Here is a 21135-nt window from a genome sequence, read left to right as displayed (position 1 = left end):
TTTCCTTTTGGACTTCTAGCGTATTATGTTCGTAATTGGGATTAGTATGATCTAATATTATAATTTATTTTGTCAGGCAACATGAAATTTATTGCTTTGACTAAAGAGTTTACGATTCATGAGAACTAACCTAAAAATGTATTTATTTGCTTGCATTTTCATCAGTTTGCTTTACTGTAAACCGAAATCAATGCTGCCAACATAACAGTTAGAAAATAACTGCCAGTTGTAGTATTTGTCAGTAACCGAAATTCGAAACAAAGTTGGTAAAAGAAAATTCAACCTGAGCACTAGAAAATCACTATAATCCACTATCATATGTAGTAATAGGGGGAAAATGGTTAGGTTTCACCCTTACGGTATTAAGTAAACTGATCCAGACTATATGGTAACGTCACTGTTGAAGGAGCCAATCAGAGCCTCACGTTATTCAGTGGCGAACAGCGTATTCCGAATCTTACCGGACAGGTGGACAACAATGATGTCACGCTGCAGCGAACTAGGAACAAAACTGCTGGAAGGTTCGATGGCTATCATGGCGGCTGTATAAGTTGCTGTCTGTGCTACGCTAGCAAGATTTTTCGAAATTCCCGTACTGCCATCTCGTTCGAAGAAAAGAGAGCATAAACAATTTATTTCTTGAACCGGTAGTAATAACTGGTCCGTTGACATGTTCGCTCATAAGCCATTAACATATTGTTTCTACGTTGTGCTCATTACAAACAATACAGCAGAACACACCGCCATGACACAGCAGTGCACGATGTCATTCGTCTGCTAATTCCCGCCCTATACAAGAACCAATCAGATTCACTGATGGAGACTGCCACCACCTCTATAAGCTGATGGAACCAGTGCGACACCGGTGGAGCATCAGTGACGTCATCGTTGAAATTCGGAACACCGTGATGCGATCAGATTGCTTAGCGCTGAGATTCGGAATACGCTGGAAGCTAAGATGTAAATACTGGCTGTGCTGAAAAAATCTGCTTACCTTGTATCTTTTTATACAACAGATGTTTCTCGGCTTTGCTATCAACATTTTTTGTGACAACAGACCCTACAAGAAATTTTCGCCTCCAAACAGATTACAGGTATAACAATATAACGTGTCTCAAAGCACACTGTTTGCCTAGAAAATTTCTTATACCATGTCATTTGAAATTTCCTGTTTTGTCTTCCTTCATCCGCTATTTTAATATGTAAATGTAATGTGGATCTCCTATCTTTGTAAACTCATTTCGTTTCATACGTCCAACTTGAAAACGGTTTCGCTTTTAATTCTATAAATAATGACCTCAATGTTTTCTCAATATGAGCCATTTTCCACAAAATTAATATGTAACACACATGCATGCACTTTTGATTAAACTAACATTCGACAATGCAGCGCATCCACAGAAAACCAACATAGCGCGGCGTATTATATCGCGATTGAGGCTAGCCCCGCATCCTGCTACCGAGTCGTAGTGAATCGATATCCCCTCCTCCCGGACCTTCCCTCAAGCTTGCGTGTGCCGCTACCTGTGAGCAAGACCGTCGCGCCTCACTACGAGGCTTCTGCCACAAGCCTCTCGTAGTGGAATGACTGCCAACAGTGAATTTCATATATGGAAGGCTCGGAGTGAAACCAAGCGTTACGATATATCGTTATTACGAAGTTCTACTGTTACTAGATATAATTAAAATTTTTTGGGTAGTTTAAGTCCCAAAGGCCTCTTTAGAGCTTCGCCATTGACATTATTTCGATAGCAGTCCCGCTAGCTCCAGGCGGATAACCTGGAAGTGATCGAAATTTATCGTAGATCTAATTTGGTGTTAGAACATGGCATCTCCTTTGAGATTTATCAATGTGAATGATATTAATCTATTTAAAGCAGCTCAAGATTGATAAATTTTTCAGGTCGAAGTATAAGAAGAAACGATTATTGTGAGGTTCCAGCAGCTAATTCAATGTAAAAGTATCAATCATACTTTATACAGATTATCATCAGGTGGACCAAGGCCCACCCATATCGCTGCTCATGTTTACGCTTATAATCATCTCTGGTCGCAATTAGGCCTATACCGTTTATTTTGGATCAAATTGCTCACCCGTTATATGCTGAATATACAGTATAAAACTTACAAAAAAAAAAAAAACCCTTCGAAAATTACATAAAAATTCGTAACTTACTTCCTTACTGTTCTTATTTTAGCAATTTCTAAACATTACCTAAACAGTATCACTCATAATCTGAAGCATTAACAGTTCACAATATAACTTAGTATATTACAGCTTTATTGTAAATATCCTATTAAGGCCTATATTACACTACGTATTAAATTTCTGTGTCACAGAAGTTTTATCAAATATATACGATAATAGTACATTATGCAACGAGCCTATAATGAAGGTAATTAAGAAGTGAGTATGGATATTTATGAAACGAGCGCAAGCTAATTATTATAGTAACAGAACATAACCTTCTGCGACAATATTGGATTTCCAGCCTCACTGCCATCGTGATCTAATACAGGCCGTAAGGCAGACCACGTGACTCCCTTAACAGCTGATCGCGAAAGGCGGTCTTTCAACCATATGACTTTGTTGCAGTGCATGAAGAATAACATATATTTCTCTGAAATGCAGTGTAATTGCGTCAGTAAAATTTTAAACAGTGATTGTGAGACACTTGAGACACAATTTACTTGCAATTTAAGGTATAATATTATTTTTGGTGTGAAAATTACGTTGTTGCAGGCAAAGTTCGTATGTGTAATACCTGCCTTTATTTCGATTAAATATTGCGCCCTTATGTGGTTAAGTGAAATTTTGGTCTTATAAACAGTAGGCTAAATATGTGTAATAATATATACCTGAAAGTGAAACATTGACTGGCATGTAAAGTAAGTTGTGATTAGGCCTAAGTGCAGCGTTACCGATGTTACTCTTGTCTAATCCATTATTGTTAGTTTACCGTATTTGTCTTATTAAATTTAAATTATTGCGCCCTTTTTATTTGTGAATAACCTACATTATACGAGTAAATAATACGACGTTTGATAATATACACAATTTGAACTTAAAACGAGATACATATAGTATATTACGAAAAATTATACCCTATAGTTTTCATTACTGTTACAGTATATAGAATTGTAATTAGTTGAAATAAAGCACTCATGCTTCATTACGAAATTCTTGCACATTCATTTATGCACGTTTCAACAATTTTCAGTTGCATCGCACGCATATTTTAATGTATTGAAGTTATAGGTTATGTTTATTCTATCAGTACTTGCCTTATTTCCATATTCGCAATTATGCATTATAATTAAGCATAACGCTACGTATAACTCATAAATGCAATTTGTCTACACTTCAATTGTATTTATTCGTTTCAGACGGTACTCCAGTCTGAAGTCTGATTAGTTTAATATGTTACTAGGGCTAAACTAGCGCTGAGGTAGTTCCCTTCGTATTCATACATCTTGCATATACAAATTAGTTCGGTTCGTTCAGGATTTTAATATGCCTTGCTTATAGGATCAAATGAGCTCCACAAAAAATAAATTCAACTGTTTTCAGTTCAGAAATTACCGGAACTATACCTCAGCGCTACTAAGTAATATGGCGTATGTACATTTCATAGGAGGGACTGTGGTGAATTTTCTACCTATAAGTAAGGACGGTAACCGTGTTCTGAAGTTTATCCTAAAAAATATATTCTTCTTTATTAAATCTCAAAACCGTTTTCGTTCTCAACTTAAGCCTAAAATGTTGACGCAGATAGGTTATGTTAACATGATAAATTCTCTTCACATAAAAATAACACAGTTTTATTTATTATTCCTGCCACATTATGCAACACATTAATGGAACTTATGCACATATTACATTGAATAAAAATTTAATTGTATTATTTATTTGTTCCCTACTATACTGGGTTGTAATGAATTGTATTTATCTAACCTACCAGATTAACACACAACTGTACATACACTAATTTCATAGGAGGGACTGTGGTAAATTTTGTACCTACAAGTAAGGAAGGTAGATGTGCTAAATTAAAATCACAATATAAATAATTCTTCTTTATTAAATCTCAAAATAGCTTCCATTCCAAACTTAAAATGTTGATGCAACCAGGTTATGTTACCATGTAAAACTCCGTTCACATTAAAATAACACAGTTTTGTAATTATTTCTGCAACATATTATGCAATAAGAAGTGTGAAGGGGTCTTATACACACATTACACTAAATAAAATTGAGCGCTGACACGCATTAAAGTAATATATTTCACTCAGCTCCATATACTCAAATAAAAAAGCCCGACTCATCGAGTGACGTCACACAACCTGCATTACGGCCTGGTCTAGATCACGATGGCAGTGTCCAGCCTCCGTGACTTTTCGCTAATTCTCTTTCGATTGCATATCCGAGAATAATCGATACTTGCGGTTTTATAACGGTAGAAAGCTGACCTGTCATTGGCTGAACAGTTGTAACCTGAGTCGTCATTGGCTGAAAGACCTGACCTTTAATGAGTAGGCGTACTTTGATGACATGCATTAAAGGTCTGCTACCAGGTGTATAATTACATTTCGGCATGGTCGAGCATAAAATCTTTTACAGTGTAATATAGCAACTTTGATCACATTTAGTTGTGACATAGTTCTGTGATAAAAGTTATGGTCATCATCATACCTTTGATAAAATCTTTGACTAAGAAGAAAGAAAATGGCGGACATTAAATACCGGTACATAATATGGTCTGTGTGACAGAAATGTGAAGGGCCATCAGCCACTTGGGATGCTGTGCTTAATGACAATAAATCATAGATTATATTATCATATCATATATCATATCATCATATCATATCATATATGGTCTGTGAAACCACATGACTTTAAGTATACGTTAAAATTTTTGTTGGTGAATTTTTGTTATTTTAATTTTCAGTAGTTTACAACTCATGTTGAATTTCCTCCTGTCGATTTGTCCTTGCCCCGGACGAAAAATGTCTCAATTTTATATTACTCAGACACCCTAGATTCCCTTGTCTTTTATTGGACGGCTAATAATAAACTGAAAACGAATTTCATGTAGCTAATTAAAATTCCGGACTTAGTAAGAGTTTCCCATTGCATGAAACAACTTCACTAAACTTTTCACAGTACGGTGAAAATATTTTATTTCAGTGAGAGTAGGCATCTTACAACATTCTTTCACGATGTAACAGCAATGTTTATAAAGCGAGGTGAGAAGGTTCAACTGATTAAATAAATATGTAGTCAAATATTAATATTATTTACAAAGAAGTTTGGCTTACCTTTCCTTTACGCCGGTCGATGAGTTGATATTGCTCCTTTCACGGAAAACAATGGGTGTCGTAGTTCTCACCATCGCGGCATCTAGTAATGCAAAATCGAATTCATATTATGTCACACACGTACACACACATTTATATTAGATATTATTCAGGAAAGAAAAAAGTATTATTTTTACTTATCGGAGCTTTCTGAAATCAGACGTTGGCAATGGTAAAGAGTTATGGTCCCAATTTATTTATTACTATTATTACTATTATTATTATTATTATTATTATTATTATTATTATTATTATTGTGAGAAATAGCTGACCTAATACTAATTTTGTGCATAGGGTTTTAAAAACATTTATGACCTGCAATAAAACTCTGAAGAAAGAAATCAATGTGCTGACTCACTGTTTCGTAGGTTCAATGTTAAATCCCGTAGAAAAAAAAAACTGACTTTTCACTAGTTCTCACAGCGAATGTCGAACTACCTTCATATGGATCACGATTATTTTTTTCACGTAATTTATTATTCGTAAAATTAAGATCAACCACCATTATAAGCACTGTAATTAAAATGGATAAATGAAACATAATTAAATAACAAACTAATCACAAGGCCGCAAACATTATTTAAAAGCGGCGGTTCTTATTTATCTCATTGTCACGTCGATTTCTACGAGGTATCGACAGACCTCGCGTCTCGACTATCGATTATGTCGAGTTGTTCGATTTTGTTTGTTTTCATTGAAGGTGTTCCAGTTACTTGTAAATAAAACACATCTTCTTCGTCGAAGTTTTGACAAGAACAAATTATGATAGTGTCTGGACACAACAATATGTCAGACGAATCGGATGATGAAATTGAAAATAGTGAAGTTGATACCTATCGCCGCAAATACCAACTGCTTTTGGAACGGTGTGAAGTTCTACAACAGGTTATGTTTCACTTCTGATGTAACTTATATGCACTATAAACACTGTAATTATTATTTTTGACACGTTCATTTGGATAAATTTCAGAACATGGATTCCTTCCTTTCTCTCTTAGTTCAAAATTCCAACCTTGTGCACACAAAATAAATTATTGACACTGAAAGGTGACTTTTCGTAAGCATGATGATGCGCATTCGACAAACGCAGACAAATCTGCCCTTTTTAGTATTTCAAGATATAATTGTCGGTGAGGAATCCGTATACTGACATTTTCCCTCCCCGATATATATTTTCATCATTCCTGACACTGACGTTTTCTGGCATGCTTTGTGTACATAGCCTACTTGCATAGTCTTTCCGCCTATACTACTGAATGACTTTTGTTCATACTCAAAAGTGTAGGTAATTTCATCCGAAAAGTGTGCACATTTATTAGGCATAACATTACCAGGTAGATTATTTGTAGCCACAGTAACAGAATGTTGGTAGGTATTCTCAAGTCAGCTTTCTTTAATCATTATATTTCCCAGTAATATCTGGTAGAAGGAAATGCCTGTTTCGGCTTCAGAGTTCACTCCATCTCTTCCATGGTCATCACTGTCTTCTTTGTTTTTTTTTTCCAATTGGTAGTCCATTATTTTTCTATTCTCTGTATACGCTGTCTCCACTTAATGTAATATTCTATTTTACCATGCAGGGAATATAGGCCTAGGTATTTGTAGTTTCACTAATGTCGTAATTCCAAATTCTGTCTGGTTTATACTTACATCCTTTCATATTACGCGCACTATACAAGATGGGTACAAAATTAAACATACATGTTGTTTCGAAAAGTAATTTTTCAAGACAAATTACGACATGAACAACATTAAAACTGAGTTCTGTGGCACGGACCATTCTTAGTAATTATTTACTTTAACTGCCTGCACATTTTCTTGACAAAAATGTTATTCAAAACTACTTAATTTGACTTGGGGAATGCGTAAGCCTACAAACTACTAAAATTGATGAAAGACGAGTGGAACGGAGAAAAATTCTCTCTGGCACCGGGATTTGAACCCGGGTTTTCAGCTCTACGTGCTGATGCTCTATCCACTAAGCCACACCAGATTCCCATCCCGATGTTGGATGGAATTCTCTCAGTTTAAGTTCCACCTTAAGAGGATTCGATCCGACATCGGGATGGGAATCCGGTGTGGCTTAGTGGATAGAGCATCAGCACGTAGAGCTGAAAACCCGGGTTCAAATCCCAGTGGCGGAGAGAATTTTCTCCGTTCCACTACTCTTTCATCATAATATGTTATGATGACGCAGAATATCTGCATGGAAATATCATATGTACTTTGGTACATCATAATAATATAATACTAAAATTGAGCTGAAAGTAATAATTTTAATTTTCTCTAGATGAAAAAGAAACAGACAGGAGTTTCAAATTTTCTGAAACATTGCATTTTCGGAACATAAAAATTACTCAAAAGGCGGCGAAAACACTTTTTTAGTTTACAAACAACCTTACACTTAGTTTCAAGGAAAAAATTGTTCTGGGGCCGGGTATCGATCCTGGGACCTCTGGTTGAATGTACCAGCGCTCTGCCAACTGAGCTACCTGGGAACTCCACCCAACACTGTCTCAACTTTTCCCTTTATATCCACACAACTCGCGTGGGCTGACGCAACGCGAGAGACCCACATCGAGTGCACACAATCTCTGTGTGACTTGGAATTGTGGTTTTCTGTTAACGTACACAGTGACGTATATATTATGCAAATCTAGTCTTTCAGGTAAAGCTCCCTGTAAAGCAGATTTGAATAATTTCAAGGGAAAAATTGTTCCGGGGCCGGGTATCGATCCCGGGACCTCTGGTTGAACGTACCAGCACTCTGCCAACTGAGCTACCCGGGAACTCCACCCGACACCGTCTCAACTTTTCCCTTTATATCCACACAACTCGCGTGGGCTGACGAAACGCCAGAGACCCACATCGCTGGCAGAGCATTGGTACGTTCAACCAGAGGTCCCGGGATCGATACCCAGCCCCGGAACAATTATTCCCTTGAAATTATTCAAATCTGCTTTACAGGGAGCTTTACCTGAAAGACTAGATGTGCATAACCTTACACTTAGTTGTCCCCTCATCTAACCCACTCTAACCTTGTCATAATCCTTCCAAAACACCCTTTTTCCATGTACAATATATATAAAAGCTAATAAAACATATGCAAAGAAATAATTTTCAGTAGCCTATATACAGTACCCAAGTACAATTAGTGAAACTACTCGCCTATTAAACATGCCAAGGAGATGATCCACTATCCCAGTTACCGTTAACAGCTGAACCATAATTATTAAATACACATAATTACATAATACACCATGCACAACTAAAAATTCCCTTAACTTCTCAACATAATTAGCTACAAATTTCACCACACCAAAATTAAATCCTCTTTCATCTGATGTAGGTCTATCAGTTGACATCCTGGCTAACACTGATTGAATGACACACATCCACCAAATGTCAGCATGTAGTGCCATGTATCACGTCGGTTCCGGACAATTGGCCACAGAAAATTGGTAACAGGGACAATTCGCCACAGATAGACAATTTGCCACACCGTCCATTATACAAAAATGGGACCGTAACAATTTATTTAAATGTGAATTAGTGGCAAATATGATAAGTTTCACGTTGTCCTCCAGTTCAAAATACAACAACCACCTTTCTCCTTGTACGGTCTTAGTGTATCTGTCGGCTATAACGTTCAGTTCGTCAATATTCCTTGGTTCAGGTGGTAGGTGCAGCTTCCTGGCACGGCACATTTTTTTTAATAGATGGTTTCTTCAGTAGATTCACATTGGCTTCGCTTGCAATACGCTGTAACTCATTTTGAATAATGACAGACGTTGGTTCTCGGGAAGTCCCCGCCCTTGCCTTCATGTTCTCTACACATTCCTTTGCCTTAATCTTTCCCCAGTCTGCAGAATGATTCTTGTGTTCAGACGGTTCTTTGACGACACTGCTGCCATCTTCTGATAATGGGACTGTTGCATTACACCCGCCACGCATGTCACAGCGCCAAACAACTCCATTCTTAGTTTCTCTAACTCTCGTGTACATGCAGCCAAGATACGAGGGGGATCCAGGAAATAACGACCGTTTTGTTGTAATAATTAAAAAAAAATATATTTATTTGAAAAAACAAAGTCTGTTACATAACTGAAGCTTCCTTTACTTCTCTACATAATCACCACCTACATTTAAACATTTGTCGTATCTGTTCACCAGCTTTAGAATTCCCGTGTTATACTCCTCTGCCGCCAGTTCATTAAGCCAGGTGTTCACTGTCTTCTTCAACTCTTCATCACTTCCAAAACGCGTACCACCCAGAAAGTCTTTCAGCTTAGTGAAAAGGTGAAAATCGCTAGGAGCAAGGTCTGGACAATAGGGCGGATGATCAAAGATTTCCCAACTGAATTGATCTAGCAATTCTCGAGTTTAAGCAGCAGTGTGCGGGCGGGCACAGATTTTGTGGTAGCCAAGATGTTGCGACACAATTTCACCAAGCAAAGAACGAGAAATGTCAGGAAAGGCAATATGCAATTCGTCGAGTGATGTGCGCCTGTCTTGCAAGATTCTGTCGTTCACTTTAGTCTTCAGGTCTTCTGTGATGAGTGATGGGCGTCCGGGTCGAGTTTCATCGTGGACATTTGTTCGCCCATTGTTGAACATTTCGCACCATTTTCTCACATTTCTTTCATTCATTACAGTATCACCATACACTTCTTTCAATTGCCGGTAAATTTCTGCAGGTTTCAAATGTCGGGCATTCAAAAATCGAATCAGACTTCTCACCTCATAGTCGGCGGGATTATCAATCACGTCGTTCATTTTGAAGTAACACAAAATGCACAATGGCGACTTGTTGCAACCAGTACTCACAACATTATGAGAACACATGTTAAGGAAGCCAGTTGACCTTCAAACAAGGAAGGGGAGTCAGCTGCGCGAACGGTCATTATTTCCTGGATCCCCCTCGTATATTAATTTGTCAGAGCCTCTTTCTGATTTTGTGAAGCGAATTTCTTCCCCCATAGTTCCCATTTAGTTTACAGCTTCTAGATTTGTCTTGTGTTGCCACAGAAATATATTATAAAATTGTTGCGAATTTGAGTATTGCCTTGAATTTTAATGTGTGGCGAATTGTCTTTGATACGAATTTCAATTATGTGGCGAGTTGCCTCTGTGACTAATTTTCTGTGGCCAGTTGTCCCCAACCCGTATCACGTTAGTACTTTTTTTTTTCTTTGGGCTAATGGCGGGTACTTGACTGTTTGTCATTCCTCGATATGAAGCCAATTGTGTAGATCAATTTACTGACAGAATCGTTGCCCAGGGTGCGCTATAGGAGGTTAGTCTACACTACACCCGCTATGAGATGAGATGGAGATTTGTTGGGATGCCACAGGGGAACTGGAGTTCCCGGAGAAAACCCCTGTGTTACCTGGCTTATCCAACACAAATTGGGAGAGGGGGGTACGCTGGGGTTCGAACCCGGGTCCAGAGAATTTTAAGTCCAACGCTCATGCCACTACAGCACTTTGGCAGCTTCTATGTTGGCAGGCACATTTAATTCAAATGTTAATATAATTTCGGTTCTCATCTCTTACAAACATAAAATATATACAGAGTGGAAGTGAAATAACCTTGCAAATTGAAAGAGACGATAGAGTACACTTAAATGAATAGAAAACCTATATTATGTTTTGTGATCAAATGCACTGTTAATTAGAAAATTAAGTTTGAAGTTTCAACAGTCCGGCAACATCGCCGCTAATACACAGTACTCATGATACAGATGTAACAGGTCAACGAACTCGGTGTGTCTCAGTAGGTGAGCTGCCATTTGCTCGCATCGTGCAGTGGCTTGAAATTAGAGGTTTTTAAAATTAAATTTTCACGAAAACCATCCATGCTATTGAAATACACCAGAGGGATAATAAATAAATAAATAATATATATATAAATTTAGCTTCCCTTATGAAAAGGTTGCCAGATTTGACAAAGCGTATTACATATAATTTGGAAACACACCTAAAAGGTAAAATGATAAACATTTGAAACGATTAGGGAATCAAATATACAAAATGTGCCCATTTACAGTTAAGAAAGGGGAAAAAAATGTCAGATAGGTTAGAATGATTTGAATGCCATATACCGCGAGAAAAATAATAGTACGGATTTATTGGCATTGATATCTAAACCAATCAACAGCCATCGGTTAAGATAACTTGAAATTTCCATTATCACTCCCATACAAATGATTTCTCAATATCTGAACCAACCCTTTGAGGGTTGCGTGTTAGCCCCAGGTTTTTACATTTGTTGACAAAGAAGGAGGGTATGATACCTCGTGCTCCCACCATCAGACCTATCACATCAATATGGGACAGGCTATATTCATCTTTATAGAACGGGATTGTTGGTTCATAGATCCGTTTCTTTTCACTGTCCACCTCATGCGGTTGATCTGCATGTATCTCAAATCTGATGGTGGGATCGAGAATGTATGCCGAGTTGTTCTTAATGGCAATGATATCAATTCCTTGTGTGGCTAGTCCCTGCACCTCTTGATGGAATGTAAACCCTACTTCCTCCAGTGCCTCGGCCAGCGTAGAACGGACAGCATGGTGACATTTTGCGAAGAGCCTCACTATAGGGGCAGAAGCCAAGGATATGGGGAAGAGTTTCAATCTTGCTGAGACAGCGCCTACGGCGGGTACTATCCCGACTACTACCCAGTACAGCTCGGACCGGAGCGACATAGCCTACCATCTTTATTAGATTTCCTATCAATATGGACAAAAATCACGATCCTACTCGCAATAGTGACCGAATAAGAGGTTGTTAAACATTTGGAGGGGGGGGGATTTGTTTCTGGGAGAAAAAAAAAATTATGAACTTTTCATCAATATGATATAGTTTTTTTGTTACATACAACATGAGCTATTCGGTCTAAAAATCTGCAAGGCTATTTCACTTCCACCCTGTATATGATTATACTAGTTGTTACATAATTTCCAAATAAAATTAACAAGTTCTGAATAAACTTTGTGGAGTTGCTGTCAGGTACAGTAAATAATTATACCCATTTCCTGATATTACGTTTGTTACTTTTATAAAACTTCACACAGAAAATATATCGACATTTTCACTGTTGCAGGATAATGAGAGACTGGTACACAGAATTCAGCAAGTGAGGAAACTGCTACGAAGATCAAGGAAAGAACGAAAGTAAGTATTCATTGGAAATGGAGATAGGAAAACAGTTTATTTATAACTTTATATAACCCACATATACATATATTATATCACATGCCAAATATAAAATTGTTTACTTCAACTATGTAACACAGTATTAATTTCAGATAGTAGTATCACTCTAATCTTGAAACAGGTTCCTAATGGATCGTCTAGACCAGCACAGGGACAACTGGCGCAATGTACAATTACCAATTCCACTAGACGAGCCCCTTAGTGCTCCAGCTGCCACCAAACCTGACAAGAACCAACACCAAAAGGTTGGGGCTGCATCTACAACAAAGGTATAGTACTGAATATCTACTTGCTACACAAATGGAAGAGGAGGACTACTTGGCCCCTACAGAGTCAATGTTATCTTCTTCTTGTATCAATTAGTTACTTTACCGGAACATTTTTATGAACACAACCGTTTAGTAATAAGTAATTGATTAACTAGCGGACTTACTCGTGTTAATTATGTAAGTCTGTGCGGCTTACAGCTGTTTCGGTGCTTCATCACACCATCCTCAGAGCCTACTAGATCTCGGCGTCATCTCGAACTTCTCTGCCTGTTATGTGGGTGTGTTTGATTGTTGAAAGGTGGAGTCAAATAGTGTGTGTGTGCTGTGTGTTGAGAATTTGATCGGGGTGTGTTTGTATATTTCGTATTGTTCTAGTGTGTTGAGTTTTTGGTTCTTGGGTTGTATGTGTAGGATTTCCATGTCCGAATTTATGTTATATTATGTATGCATTGGTTATGTGATCAGCATATGTAGATGTATTGTGTCCTCTGGTTATTGCTTTGATGTGTTCTTTGTAGCGTGTTTGGAATGATCTGCCTGTCTGTCCAATGTAGAACTTGTCGCAACTATTACATGCGAGTTTGTATACACCTGTGTGGTCGTATTTATTTGTTTGTGTGTTGAGATGTCTTTGTAGTGTGTTTTCTGTTCTGTATGCTATGTTGTATTTCTGCTTTCTGAATGAAGATGTGATCTTATGTGTGCTTTTGGTTTCATATGTTAGTGAGATGTATTTCTTGTGTTCTTGTGTTTGTGTTGTGTTTTGCGTGTTTTTGTGTTTGTTAAGTTTTTGTTTTGTCTTTCTTATGATGTTGTCTATTACATAATTAACACAAGTAAATCCGCTAGTTAATCAATTATATTCAAGTGTTAAAAGTAGTGTATGCAAGATTCAAAACGTTTAGTAATAATGAAAATCACAAGGATCATAAAAACGATACTGTAATTTTCATGCCTTTTATTTCTTTAAAGTGGCAAGAAATATCTTAATGAATAACATAACACAGAGGTAACAAATTTAACTTTCCGATATCAAAATTTCTATGTCAAGTGCAAATCTATAATTTATTGCAGGATGTTACCACACTGATAACTTATTTCACTTGTTCAGCATGTCTACATTCAGCTCAATTCCAACAAAAGTCTTGAGAGTTCCAGTAAAGTAACAGTGATGATAAATTAATGTTTTAGGCACAATGTTTTATATTATTAACTGGTATTAGTGTTTGCTTTTATTTCACAACTAAAAGAACTGCAGTTTAATAGAGGAAGTACTTCGAAAAATTTTGTAAGAAATTACTACTTATTATCTTTGTAATGTCTCTTTGTAATCAATTTTCAAGAAATCATAATGTTTGTCTTGATATCTGAGAAGATGAAGGAAATATCCACAAAATATGGAATTAAATAATTTGAAATTGTTGTGCTGGAAACTCACTGATAGAAATAAAGTGAGGCAGATGTAACGATGTACATTGTTACAAGTATTGGAAATATATTCACAATACTAACACTTCGTCTTTTGTACTTTAAACATGACATTGATGAGCATAACGTTCTGTTGCAACTTTTTATAAATGTATCTTGTGATGCAAATTGTACCAAAGATCAGGCGTGATTATTTTACCAAGTATTCTAGTTAAGATACATCTTTCATGCTTAATCATGTCACAACTATAATAATCCATTACTTTAACAGAGATGGGAACATACACTCTTTCTGGTGTTCAAAATATCTGCTATTACCATGTTATACATTTCCTGCCATTGCAGGAGTCTTTGTATTTGAACTAAGCAGAGTTACATACATAAAATTGTAAATAAGTTGTAGGCTACCATCTTTTTACACTGGCACGAAGTTTGCTAAAACCTAGCTCATTGGAGTCTCATTAGTTAACTGCCGATCTGTAGATGTAAAGGTTCAGTTTCTAAATATGGGTGCTCAATTATGGAGTAGCAGTGAGAATATTGATTAGTGGAAGCTAAAATTGATTAAAGTGTGGCCAGCCAGAGTTCTTGTCTGTTGTTTGCTACTAGAATACTTTAATCTATAAACAGTTAACTTTCACTCCTGGTATTGCTTCCATTTCCATAGTAATCTTATCTTGGTGCCAAATTAAATTTTTTTAATTTTCACAGTCATTCCATGTGCTTCTACTTTCCTCACTTTCAGTGCCAGCTTTTTTCTTGAAATGGTTATATGTCCAAGCTGTCTATGCTATGTAATTATTTATGTTGCTCTATACAGGGTGGTTGGTAACCTCCGCAGCAAAATTGAAGAGGTAATTTTACATCTTACAAGGAGAGGAGGAGAGGACACGCTCTGTATATCACCGAATTAAATCAGATTTTGTGACATGAAAGTACAAGACACACTGTTTAAAGTCATACCTGGTATGGGTGGCCAATGACCCCTCGGCTTGGAAATATTGGCTATTGTTTATGACATACTTCCGTTAGGTGTCTAATAGGGAAGCATTAAACTGTGTAACGGAGTAGCTCATCTGGTTGGATGCTGAGTTCCAGGCCACCTGAGTTCGAATCCTAATGCCTTCTCATTTTTTAAACCTTGATATTATTATTATTATTATTATTATTATTATTATTATTATTATTATTTTAATTCACTTTCAGTTGTCAGCACCTATATTCAAAGCCATGTTGAAATATGTGTGGTATGCATCAAAATTGATAAACGAACGAGAAGTGTTTGTGGATGTGAAAGATATCGTTTCGCAGCAGAAGTGCGGAAAAATGTGTGTGACTGTGGACAACCTTCTTTCATTTGCTGTGCATGGTGCAGGAAATATGTATGTTTTGTGTGTTTTTATGACATCATAATGAATCGGGTACAAAATGAAGTGGAATAGCTGCTACAGAAATAGAACAGACACCAGTGACACATCTTACCTTCCTACGTGAGCCGTATTTCATTGTTTATCCTTTACAATACAATGTTAGTTAATTAGTAATTTGTTTAAAACATGATGAAGCATTCAATACATTGAGAAATATGATATAGGTATGTAAATAGATAACTGTGATCACAATATTAATCATTATTAAAAGAAAAAAAATATAGGACCAGTTAAGATTCGAACTCAAGTTGCCTGGATAACAACTCAGCATCCAACCATATGGGCTACGCTGTTACACAGTCTAATGCTTCCCTATTAGGCACCTAACGGAAGTATGTCACAAACAATAGCCAATATTTTCAAAACGAGGGGTCATTGGCCACCCATACCAGGTATGACTTTAAACAGTACGTCTTGTACTTTCATCTCACACAATTTTATTCAATTCGGTGATATACAGAGCGTGTCCTCTCCTTGTTAGATACAACAAAACTTATTACAATTTTCCTTCGATGAAGCACTGTTAAGCAGGAAAAAAAATTCTTTGCCCAATGTTTGCAAAGCTCTATTGCAGTAATGACCCGATTTTTTTTTTTTTTTTGCAAATTAAATCATTTAGCCATGAATTTCAACTGAATAACAGCGAAAATCGTTGAAATAAATCTTGCAATGCAACACAGCGTACAGCAGAGGAGGAGAGGAAAATAAGAAGTGCAGACCGTGCTTGCTTAGAGATATTGCAGCAACTGCAATGTTGCCAAATGCTTCATAGAAACAAACGATTTCCTCTGAAATGGTGAATGAGAGAAAAAAACTTATTTAGATTTTTCAAATCTCTCCTCATGATATTACCAGTTTCATTTTGGTGCAGAGGTTACCATCCACCCTGTATATTCTCTTGATATATCTCACTCAAAGATATAAAATGTAACTTTTTCAGGAATAAGTTTGATATAAGAAAGTAATTTCATATTCAAGTAAAACTGCAAAAAAAATGTGTTTTGTATTGTTCATTTGCAATTTCTTATTTAATTTTGCTTTTAGGAAAGCCATGGACCAACATCTGCATTCAACTATCCTTTGTTTTAAAATATTGTAATGAGTTCATGTTTTTATTTTACATAAATGGTAATGTTGTTGCAATTTCTTCCAAATCAATTTAGATTTTCAGCCATGGCATAAAATGGATTGTTTCATGAGCCAAGAGTCTATGAAGAATTCCTTACTTTTGTTTTCAAGAAAGCTTAGGGAATTTTTTGTTGCTCTTAGAAATCTGTGATCTTCGACAAACAAGTTGTAACATTTTATATGTATGAAACTTTCCTCACAATTCAAAATGTGAACTCAAAACTTGATAGAAATTTCAGCAATGCTAAACGTTGAAGTAGGATTATTTCGTGTTCTTTCAGACTACATCATCAGTAGAAAAAGGAGGCAGAAAGAACACAAGCGTGTCAGGTTCGAATTCTGGCACCAAACGCAAGAGCGGAAAGGGCAGCGACAAGTCAGAACGTGATCCAAACGCTCCAAAACGCCCAGCAAATCCTTTCTTTCAATTCTGTCAAGAGCAACGGCCAATCGTGATGGAGAGACTCGGTCTGGAGCAGAAGGCAGGGGAAGCTGAACCGTCAAAACAAGAGCTGACTAGACAGTTGGCCAGCAAGTGGAACACATTACCACCCGAAGACAAGAAGGTAAGCAGCTCTTCACAAATGAGGAATGTATCAAAGAGTCATTATTTGAGAATGTTTGTTACTAATGCAAATGCCTTGCCTATTTTATGCTGCCAGGAATTTTTTTAACTATAATGAGTAGGTAAGTTGTAAGCTATTCATTCATAACTACATTACTACTGGCAGCATTCAATGTAATAAAATTCATGGTTAAATAAGAGAGCTGTAAATAAAGTAGTGACAACATTGCCGGGAATGGGTCATGCACATTCGCATGCAATACAAGAGAACTGGTGATTGTAGTTGAAGATATTGTCGATGTATTTTTTATTTTTTTATTTTAGTAGGTTATTTTACGACGCTTTATCAACATCTTAGGTTATTTAGCGTCTGAATAAGATGAAGGTGATAATGCCGGTGAAATGAGTCCGAGGTCCAACACCGAAAGTTACCTAGCATTTGCTCACATTGGGTTGAGGGAAAACCCCGGAAAAAACCTCAACCAGGTAACTTGCCCCGACCAGGAATCGAACCCGGGCCACCTGGTTTCGCGGCTAGACGTGCTAACCGTTACTCCACAGGTGTGGACTTGTCGATGTATTGAACGATAAAACCAGTTGCTATGACGACAGATGTTATTTGCTTGGTTAAATGTAGAACACTATATTTTTAACAGCAGCGATCTTGGATGAAAATCGAAGTAGCCCATGGTAGAAATGCACGCTGATGTCATCAAGAGTTACTTTAAGCAACGATGCACTATCATATGGGATGGTTGCAAAATGGGTCTCTGCTTTTTGTACGGGTCGAAACGAGGCGACATATGTGGCTCGCACAAGTCACCTGTCCATTTGTGATGAACAAGTTAGTGAGTTAGTGGATACGGTAGTGCATTGTTGTCACAAGTTGACATTGACATTGGCGTGCATTTCTACCACAGGCTACTTCGATTTTTATCCACGATCGCTGCTGTTAAAAATAGTGCTCTACATTTAATCAAGCACAATAACATCTGTCGTCATAGCAACCAGTTTTATCATTCAATACATCGACAATATCTTCAACTATGATTACCAGTTCTCTCATATCGCATGTGAATGCGCATGACCCATTCTCGGCAGTGTTGCCACTACTTTATTTAGAACCCATGTAAAAATGATGGAAGTAGTTTTAAAGTTTTACTTTCTTTTTCCAGGTATATTACGACATGTATGAAAAATCAAAAGAAAAGTATGCTGTAGAGATGCAGTTGTACAGCAACAGAACTAAACCTGCCAATGAAGATATCCCAAGTTGATGTTAATTGAATTTTTCTCTTCTATTGTTAGTATAAAGTGCTACAAGAGTATATAGAAAGAGTTATTAGCTGAAATAGGTATAGATTCTACGTCTGATAGCTGCATAATCACTTTGTGAAAACCTCTATTTTCTCACATTTTGTATCAACAATCTTTGTTCATATCACAATCCCAAACTGAGATTTTGTACCTTGTAACTAGAATAGTATAACAACGTAAACTTGTTTGGTCTATTATCAAACATTGTGTAAACTCGAGAAACACGTCTTACAATGGGAAAAGCTTTTCTTTTGGTATATAATTTCTTTGCTCTATAATTTATTTAATATATATGGTGTTTCAAAATGATGCAGGTGATAGAGGACTACAAAGATGAGTATTTTGAGATTGGAGATCCAGCATTTGTGAATCATTCAATCTTAAAAGCCTGGGGCAATGCCTAATGGAAAGTACGTGAAACAGTTCGTTTACAAAAGACCAGGAATAATTTGCTGATCTCTTAGAGAGTGCAGCAGAATTTTTTGTACCACTGTAATGTTTATGTAGTTGCCACTTTGAGTATTTGCTCTTAATGTGTAATAAAACAAATAATTATAATTTACATTGTATTTGTAATGTTTGTACAATGTCATGCTAATCCATGAAATTTGGTAGGAAACCACTATAAATGCTCCAAACACTTACATTTCATCTCAGGGAGCTTTCTGCAGACATCTGCGACCTTCAGTTCCTATCTCAAAATACTTCACTACCTGCATCATTACGACATCAATGGTCAAAAAACACACTGTATAATATCTTCATTTTTGTAATAACTGATTTAAAGTTTAACACTGTGAGAAAATATCGTGGTTGTTACCATATCTACTTAATATCACATTTCTGAACACATTAATATTTGAAAACACTACGGGCACCTAATGCTCAAACTAGTTAGGACATTCCATTAAAAAAGAAATAAAAAAAAAGTGTACGTTACTGTGAATCATAATAATCAATCTGTACTTAAATTCATCTTGTTGCTGTTCTTTCTATAATCACTTGGGCAATAAATTATTGCATGTTAGAACATAAAATGAATTATTACCATGCGTATCTATGATGTAGACCTTCACCAATGAATGTGATTATGACTTAAAGTTGTCCTTTTCTCTCCTGATGAATCCCATCGTAGCAACGGCCTCATTCTGCCCTGCATGTTGTTGAACCGATGCCTCGTGAACTCTCATGAATGGATTTATCTTCTTCTCGTCACCTGAAGGTAAAAAAAAAGTAATGAATGAAGACTGTGGGAAGAACTTACCTCTATAAATACAGTAAAACCTCGATAAGACACGCCCGCTTATTACGCTATCCCGTGTAATATGCTTTTTTTGTCCGGCCCCTGCACATTTCATATATAACGCCTTTATAAAATACCCCGTTTGTTGCACTCAAGTCCCGCATAATACGCTGTTTTTGTGGAATATTTTCGATGTAATTTTCAGCATTGTACTGTAACAGCAATGAAACATCTTGGTCATTGAACCCACTGGTGCCATTAACCTGAAAAGTATTGGTATTCGACCCTTTACCTGCACATTTAAACCTTCATACTTCATACCTTAGTATACTCCACCCTCACTTTCGTATTCGACTCCTTATCTGCGTGGTTAAAGCCTACATACAGTTACAATACTTCACCTTCTCTCTCAAACAACATTCCTCACTCGGCCGTAATAAAATTCTGGAAATTTTTGCTGGGTAGTTTGTTGTCCTTTAGTGTATTGAAGTGTCTGTGAATGTGATTACAATGAGTGTTAAACGAAAAGCGCTTTCTGTGTCGGAAAAATTAGAAATCTTACGAAAGTACGATGAGAACAGTACTCTTACTCAGAAACAACTGTCTGATGCATTAGGAATCCCATCATCGACATTAAGAACGATAATAAAAAATCGCGACTCAATCACTACAATTGCGACGTCGTCGGGAGGATATAATCGCAGAAACTGAAGTGTGGTAAACATGAGGACTTGGAGAACACACACATGGCAAACAACTATAAATGACTTTTTCTTTTCGAAAGAATTTAGTACAGTACAGTAATTACATAATGGAGTAATAGTGTATTACCTTTCATGAATCATGTATTTCAATAAAGAAAAATGCTGATAGATACTGTATATAAGTCAAAATTAGTATACCCGCCTAATACGCGGTCCCGGTTAATACACGTTTTACACCCGATCCCTTGAACAGCGTCTTATCGGGGTTTTATTGTAGATGCAATGATGTTGAACCTATCTTCATGTTTACAAACAGCCTGGATCAAGGTTTTTCATGGCTCATATTTCAATGGAAGGCCATGTTCTCCACACATGCATACATAAATACAGGGTGGAAGTGAAATAACCTTGCAGATTCAAAGAGACAAGAAGGTATAATTAAATTAATAGGAAAACCTATATTACGTTTTGT

The 21135-nt window shown here is 36.7% G+C and overlaps 3 protein-coding genes across 12 annotated transcripts in view; 1 reads left to right on the top strand and 2 right to left on the bottom strand.

Annotated features, from left to right (window-relative positions):
- LOC138702089 (monocarboxylate transporter 9-like) overlaps window positions 1-5390 on the bottom strand; it is a 97998-nt gene extending 92608 nt beyond the window's left edge. Inside the window, exon 1 of the mRNA XM_069829645.1 lies at window positions 5320-5390. The gene's annotated coding sequence lies outside the window, so the exon portion shown is untranslated. The remainder of the gene's footprint in view (window positions 1-5319) is intronic.
- A 639-nt stretch (window positions 5391-6029) lies between these two features.
- On the top strand, window positions 6030-19753 carry LOC138702088 (uncharacterized). 4 transcript variants are annotated; one of them, XM_069829640.1, is made up of 6 exons: window positions 6030-6243; window positions 12467-12537; window positions 12701-12848; window positions 17116-17400; window positions 17497-17521; window positions 18575-19753. In XM_069829640.1, the coding sequence occupies exons 1-5, from the start codon at window positions 6121-6123 to the stop codon at window positions 17506-17508; spliced, it is 639 nt and encodes a 212-aa protein (XP_069685741.1). In that variant the 5' UTR covers window positions 6030-6120; the 3' UTR covers window positions 17509-17521; window positions 18575-19753. The 4 variants fall into 4 exon arrangements, with proteins under 4 accessions (XP_069685741.1, XP_069685740.1, XP_069685739.1 ...); XM_069829639.1 differs by lacking the exon at window positions 17497-17521; XM_069829638.1 differs by having other exon boundaries at window positions 17116-17521.
- Window positions 12556-21135, bottom strand: part of tzn (tenzing norgay) — a 25474-nt gene continuing 16894 nt past the window's right edge. For 6 of the 7 annotated variants that reach the window (XM_069829629.1, XM_069829634.1, XM_069829632.1 and 3 more), the window contains 2 exons: window positions 19765-19932; window positions 12556-12837 (listed from right to left, as the gene is read on the bottom strand). In XM_069829629.1, coding sequence (XP_069685730.1) covers window positions 19805-19932 — 128 coding nt within the window. In that variant the 3' untranslated portion in view covers window positions 12556-12837; window positions 19765-19804. The remainder of the gene's footprint in view (window positions 12838-19764; window positions 19933-21135) is intronic. The other variant, XM_069829631.1, reaches the window with a different exon arrangement.

This window comes from Periplaneta americana, chromosome 6 (genome assembly GCF_040183065.1).
Source record: "Periplaneta americana isolate PAMFEO1 chromosome 6, P.americana_PAMFEO1_priV1, whole genome shotgun sequence".
In the NCBI taxonomy this organism is placed as follows: domain Eukaryota; kingdom Metazoa; phylum Arthropoda; class Insecta; order Blattodea; family Blattidae; genus Periplaneta; species Periplaneta americana.
Note: the sequence above shows the minus strand (reverse complement) of the source record. Positions and strands in the feature narration are given on the sequence as shown.

Excerpts from the sequence above, each read along its gene's own strand:
- LOC138702088 (XM_069829638.1), top strand. The coding sequence starts at position 6,121 with ATGATAGTGTCTGGACACAACAATATGTCAGACGAATCGGATGATGAA. Across the intron at positions 6,244-12,466 it reads GGTGTGAAGTTCTACAACAG|GATAATGAGAGACTGGTACA; the intron begins GTTATGTTTCAC and ends TCACTGTTGCAG. Across the intron at positions 12,849-17,115 it reads GGGCTGCATCTACAACAAAG|ACTACATCATCAGTAGAAAA; the intron begins GTATAGTACTGA and ends GTGTTCTTTCAG.